General features: G+C 34.7%; 1 protein-coding gene across 1 annotated transcript; it reads right to left on the reverse strand.

Moving 5' to 3' along the window:
* Nucleotides 1-1,251: 1,251 nt before the first annotated feature.
* LOC122144038 (gastrula zinc finger protein XlCGF49.1-like) lies at nucleotides 1,252-6,313 on the reverse strand. Its single transcript, XM_042754676.1, has 2 exons — nucleotides 6,235-6,313; nucleotides 1,252-2,119 (listed from the first exon to the last, which is right to left on the reverse strand). The coding sequence occupies exons 1-2, from the start codon at nucleotides 6,311-6,313 to the stop codon at nucleotides 1,443-1,445; spliced, it is 756 nt and encodes a 251-aa protein (XP_042610610.1). The 3' UTR covers nucleotides 1,252-1,442.
* Between the last annotated feature and the right edge of the window lie 775 nt (nucleotides 6,314-7,088).

Genomic DNA, 7,088 nt, shown 5'->3' on the forward strand with positions numbered 1-7,088 from the left:
TTACTGATCGTCTTGTGCAGGGCTCCGTAATTTATTGTGTGCTTTGTTACATTGCTGCTGTATTTGCCATGGCCAAATAATAATAATATAAATAACTGTGTGTGGTTGGTAGCTAGCTAGTATCACAACTCTGTCACATCTAGCTTCGGCGACATCTGCACCATTTAAATTCTTTCTCGTTTTATTACTGTAACTTCAGGGAAGTGCTCATTTTCAAAACTCAAGCTAATAATAATAATTAAAAAAAACAATTGTGGAGCACCACAGCACAGAACAGAATATTGAAACTATCCATTTTTTTCCCAATGAGAATACACATTAAACACCAAGGACACTGTGGATGAAACTGCCAAAAGAAACCCCCAGAGAAACTAAAATTAGTGAGTAAGGTTGTTGATTTTTTTTTTTTTTTTCGCTGCTGTTCCAAGATTGTGTTTACTTGCAGTAGTTTAGTAAATATGGTGCCGTTTTAGTTGCACCTAAATAACTAAATAAATAAACAAACACAAACATACATACATGAAGAAGATGAATAAATCGTAGAAGTTGTGTTATATTGAGTAAATTAAGTTAATGTGAAAATTCCACCTACTCAAAATAATTAATTCTTCACATGTATTTAACTTGTAAAACAGCAATAAAAACATTCTAAAGGTTGAACTAGCTCCAAATCGGTTAACTAACTGAATTATGAAAATAATAAAACAATGCTGTTACATTTATATTGTTAGCTTTTCTAAGGTAAATGTAATGTTGAGACTGTTATGGCGATTCACAAACTTTATTCACAATTTTTTCTTTTAAAAAGTGATTGATCAATTACATGAAACATTAATTTTATTGAATTATTCTGATTTTCATCAACATGCCTTCTGATGTTCATTTGTGATTATTTTGTGCTGTATCAAGAAGGCACCTGGAGTTTGCTCCACCAGTTTCATTGTACAGGTACAGTGAAAATAAATTTCTCCTATCTCTTATCCTAAAAAGAGGAAAAGAGGTGCTGAATTCAGTGACCTCACAGCACATTAAACAGCATAAAAACACATTTATTGTTTGTATTTTGTGATAAAATTTGCAGAATTTAAAGGCAGCGAAAGCTAACACCATGTTTCCTGATGGTATCTCCCAAGGGTAACATGAACTGGGTGAAAAGAAACGGTCCTAGTACTGAGCCTTGTGGTACTCCATACTGCACTTGTGATCGATGTGATACCTTTAAGGAGTAGAAATAAGACACAGACCTTGTAATTGAATGGTAACATACACAAGTAATTTTATTCATTTAAAAATGTTGTTACGCCTGAATTTTAAACCATCTATTTACTGCAATAGACATGTTTTAATTATGTGTTTAATACATTCATCCCCCTTCTACAGACTTTGTCAAAAGAGCTGGATCTTTACTGCAGGAAGTTTGTTTTAGTGAATGGCATATTCACTTATGAGGGCAAACCATGAGGTGAGGAGCCACTCTGGGGCATGAATCTCTCTAGCGGCAGGTATTTATTATGTATGAAGGACTTTAAATGTCTTCTAAGTTCAGTCATTTCGCTGAAACTTCTCCCGCATGGAGCGCAGTGATACGGCTTCACTTGACTGTGAACGATCTCATGCCTTTTCAGGCCTCCTGCCGATTTAAAACCTTTTCCACACTGAGGACAGATGAATGCCTTCATATTAGAGTGAGTTTTTAAGTGAAGCTGTAAGTTTCCGCTGACTGCAAAAGTTTTCCCGCACTGCTGGCATGTAAAAGGCTTCTCTTGATTGTGAATTCTCATGTGCCCTGAAAGGCCTCCTTTTTGTCGAAAACATTTCTCACACTTAGTGCACTTGAACGGCTTCTCTCCAGTGTGGATTCTTATGTGTTCTGTAAGGCTTGCTCTTTGTTTAAAGCCCTTTCCACAGTACTTGCATGTGAAAGGTCTCTCTCCAGTGTGAATTCTCATGTGATCCTTCAGGCTTCCCTTACATGTGAAACTCTTTCCACACTGATGGCAGGTGCACGACTTTCTAGCTCCAGTTCTCTGAGTTCTTTTGTTCTTATCATCACTCAGTTCTTCACTTTCATCTTCAAGTTCACTCTGTTCTTCAGTTTCCTCTTCCACTTCCATCAGGTCTGAAAGGAACAAATTATATTTATTTGTTTCTATTTGTTTCTCTGCTTTGCCACGGGATTTACATCCCGTGGTAACTAGGATTTACACAAGCTCCAGTCTGGATCAGCGAGAAGAGATCAACCCCTCAGAGGACCTCAGATGATGCTAACCCAGAGACAACATACAGAACTACCACATTTTGCTATAAAGATTGCATAATTGCTGTTAATAGTTTAATCGTCTGTTTGTTTTACAACTTTTTATTGATTTTTCTGAACATTTCTGCCATATGCACATGAACTGACAGTCACTACTGATAAGCTACTACTAAATAGTAGAAACTTAATTTTCTGTAAAGTTGCTTTGTAATGATTTGTATCGTAAAAAGCGCTATACAAACAAACTTAAATAAAAAATAAAAGAATATTTACTTACTTTAAAAAAAAAATAAAAATCAATTAAATTGACAAGCAAAGTGAAATAAGAAATAAAAGTGACCCATATTTAATATCTATTTTAGATCATCATGTATATGCTAAAGGTTCATTTTATCACAACTCTAATACTTATTATTATCCCTATTATAATATTTCCTGGGTTTTGTCTCCACAACATGAAAATGGTGCAAAATACTGGATCAATTAACCATAATAATAATAAAGGTTGATAGTGGCTTTGGTAAGACAGAAATGTTTCAGAAACAGTAATGCTTTGCCACACAATGTGTGTCCAAGACAAATGCTGTGTGATTACACAAAACGTGTGCACCATCATAAGGAGTTATGCAATTTCCACTAACTTGTACTTGTTTGGGCAGAAATGTTAATGTTCCAGGTTAAGAAGGGTGAAAATGCCCCTTAAAGTGACAGTTCACCCAAAAACTTACCCTCATATTGTTACAAAGTTTTGAACACAAAAAGAAGATATTTTGAAGATGGTTGATAATCAAACAGTTGCTGATAGATGTTGACTTTCATAATTTAAAATACTATAGAGTTCAATTAGGACCAGAACTTGTTTGATTACGAACATTCTTCAAAACATCTTCTTTTATGTTCAAAAGACATCCGAAACTCATGCAGGTTTGGAACGACATAAGAGAGCGTGAATAACAAGGATTACCTTTCTGAGTGAACTATCCCTTTAAGAACAATGTGCATTTACTTTTACATAGATGTAAGTTTAGCATTTACAGGATTATGATGATCAGTCAATGTGTCATTAAATAAAGAGTAACATTTGCTAATTTAGTTGTAAAAGTAATATTTGCATTTAACCCCTTAACTGTCACCGTCCCACCTGTGGGATGCTTGGCGCTCTTTTTTTGTTGTCCTTTTTCTCTATAAAATCTTTTAGTAATCATCATAAAGTATATATCATTTGAAAGCTTAGAAGCCCAAGATTCATCCTGTGAAAACCATTTTGAAATCGGACATTGCATTACCATGGAAATGGTACTTTAAAATCTTATGGCGGTCTCCTCCCCTTTAGTGGGGAGTGTCAAGTGTCATATTACAAAATGCGTTACGGTCTTTTTAGAATCAAAACGTTTTATAATCTTGGCAACAAACATATCACTGGAAAGGTCTGAGTCTCAGGATTCCATATTTGGTGGTTATTTTGAGTATAGAAGTAAAATTGACAGAGAAATCTAGGGAAAAATTCATTAAACAAAATTCAAAGGAGTTTTGATGGCTCCTGGTGGCTGTTTGTGGTATGACGCCCTAAATAAAATCTCACAGGAACCTCAATTTTTTTTCATATCAACTTCAAATTTGGAACACAGCTTATTTAGACACAAGGCTTTAATTTTATACCAATTTTAGAGTAAAACCTGTTATGTAAAATATTTATAATAAATAAAATAATAAAATTAATATAGCACATTTTATTTTCAGTACATTTAAACTTCTATAACTTTCTGATACTTTAATTTTTTGAAAAAAATTCCACTTTTGCCAAAATCTGCAAATTTTCTTCTTTAAAAAGAGACCAACCTTTCCTATATTATCCTCTATATTCCAAAGTGTTCATAAAATACAACAATTTAAGTTTGGATAGTGCACTTTAATGCCTATTTTAAAAAATGGGGGGTCACAGTTAAGGGGATAAAGTGTCATTAATGTTAAATACTAAATCAACTGTTCTATTTAAAATTGTGCTTTGATTATTTAACTGAATAATTAAATAACTGATGACAGACAAAGCAGAACAGGAGAAAAAAAGATACTATTTTTGAAAGGTAAATTTACTATAAACTTCTATAAAGGCATATGAATATTTACACATATTTAATTACCTATATATTATTTGAAAATACACCATTATAGTACGACGGCGTTTTAGTGCCACGTTAAATTTTTTTTTTTAAAAATCTAAGATTATGAGATTAAAGTCATAATATTTCAAGAATAAAGTCAAAATATTTCGAGAATAAAGTTGTAATAGGCCTATTACGAGAATAAAGTTGAAATATTACGAGATTAAAGTCGAAATATTACGAGAATAAATTCTCACATAGTTGGAATTTTCACAAAGAAAACAGTTTAATTAAAGAAATTGTTTCACATAAATACAATGATCTGATCATTAAAGAGCTTGAAAAACACATTATTGTTTGACACATAATTGGTGTTTCGCTATAAAACTGATTTTGAAAGCTGAGACATTAAAAGTAGGTCTATCAAAAGCACGAATCTTATTGCTATTGGGTGGCTGGCACACTACAAATAATGAATGCAATGAAAGATATTATTTCCAAGCATACTGTCTCCGTGAGTATGACACATGGTATGATTTCTGCTAATAATCCCACATATAGTTGTAGTGTATTAAAAAAAGCGTTAAATAAGAGAGCTACAGCGCCCCCAAAGGAATGTCTATTGGGTGTGTGAGCTGAAGTTAAGATAAAAAGTTGTTCCTGTTCAGTCTGTTAATAAATATCATATTCTTGATATAAAGCTGTTTCCGCGAGTCCTTAAAATGGACTCTTCCTCATCCCAGTAAGATGCTGCGGCCGTTCGGACAAATCAATCCCGGTGCTCTCAATCCGGGACATCTGCATGCGCAATAAAGGCCTACTCTCAAAATATTATAACTTTAATTTCTACAATTTAAATTCTCAAAACATTTTGACTTTAATAACAAAAAAACTATAAATTAATATTCTCGTAATTTTAGAAAAAAAATTTTTTAACGTGGCACTAAAACGCCATCGTATAATAGCAACACTATGAATGCATATTGAATTATTTCACTCAGTTAGCCTAAAAAAAGTGAAGATGTCTGAAATTGTATTAATGGAAATACTGAATAATAACCCCAATGAATACAAAAAGTATTACATTTAGTATTATTTCATGCCACTCAGATACTTCAGTGCCAATTCATGCAACCCATCTTACCCCAAGACTCTCTGTTTATCTTTTCACTTCTAAAACTATTTTCTTTCTCCACAAATCTAAAACATTAATGTGTCCACAAGTCCCTCACTAACAAATAGTCAAACACAAAAACTTGGATATTCAACATGTTTCAGCTGCCTAAATCTCACAAATGTTAATGAAATGACAAAATTAAAAATAGCGCAGTCATTCATAAAAAGTGTTGGGATGATTTTGTGCTATGGCATGCATGTGTAGACTTCATTTGATGCAGATGTGAAAATAAATAGGTGTAAAAACTGTTGTATGTTCAGATTTACTAACATTATTGTTAAAATCAAACCATCTCTCTACTTAAATTAGTTGCACATATAAAACAAATACTGAGGTTATTTATGGTAAGTTACATGTTAATTATCGTCGCACATCTGTACAGTGGTCAACAATAATCACACTAACATCATCTTTTGTGTGTCCATTGTCTCCAAAAACTGTGAGAGCAAACGGAAGAGATCTCAAGTTACACGTGGATCAATGCGCCAAAAAACAAAACAAAAAAAAACATGGTTACTACACTTGAACTACAATAAAACCATGGTTCAGTTTCGTAAGGGTTGAGTATTTCAGATAACGATCTGCGCTACTATTGCTGTTCTGTTTCTGCAAACACACAGACAAAGATATAATGCTGGAAATCTCTGTTCGACACACAGTAATAAGAGTTCATATAGATGACTGTTAATATCACAGACCTCTCTGCTCGTCAGTGTCTTTCTCTCCGTGTGTTTCTGCATCGATCGCGGCTTCTTTCTCGTCTTTGAGAAACTCCATCGCTCTGTAGATTCAGTCGTTACTCCGCGACTCGCTGCTTCTTGTTTGGCGGCGGATCCAAGCGCTTTCTTCAGAGGAATGATCGGGATGTGTGTGTGTGTGTGTGTGTGTGTGTGTGTGTGTGTGTTGGGTGGCTGTGGGAGTGGCTGACTTAAGCTCTGGGTCTTTGTGACAAGTACTCCTCGCTGCAGACTGTAGCGCGGTGACGTCATGTTTGTACGTCACGCATGTGTTTACCGCGCATGCGCAAAGTGACGTAAGGAATGTCTATAAAACGCATGCATAGTAACGTGGTGACGTCACGTACATGTATTTACCATAAATACGCGTGCGCGCCGTTGGAGGCCAAGATGGCGCCATTCCAAGCAGACGCTGCGCTCTTAATCCTCAGACATCATCGTGATTTACATGTAATAAGTGAGGAAAACTACTTTTCTCTTCTTATTTTGCTAATGATATTAGGGATTAACATTAACTTTGTTTGAAAATTCGGTCATATGGAAAAACACAAAGCGAAACATCACTTTGAGACGAACATGGAGAAAAATGGAAATATTGCTCCATCCCAACTCTTCGCTTCATGTCCCGATGATGCAATGCTGACAGATTTATCCAGTGTTTCTACTGAGTCCGTCGAATCAGAGAAATCCTTAGCAACTCATCTACCCTGAACTCCAGCTAAAAGTCCAGCTGCAAAAAAAAGGAAAGATTACATCTCCTGACTCTGACTTTAATAAGGTTATGGCCGCTATTCAGTCTCTCTCCGCAAAATGTG

Source organism: Cyprinus carpio, unplaced genomic scaffold (genome assembly GCF_018340385.1).
Source record: "Cyprinus carpio isolate SPL01 unplaced genomic scaffold, ASM1834038v1 S000006580, whole genome shotgun sequence".
In the NCBI taxonomy this organism is placed as follows: Eukaryota; Metazoa; Chordata; class Actinopteri; order Cypriniformes; family Cyprinidae; genus Cyprinus; species Cyprinus carpio.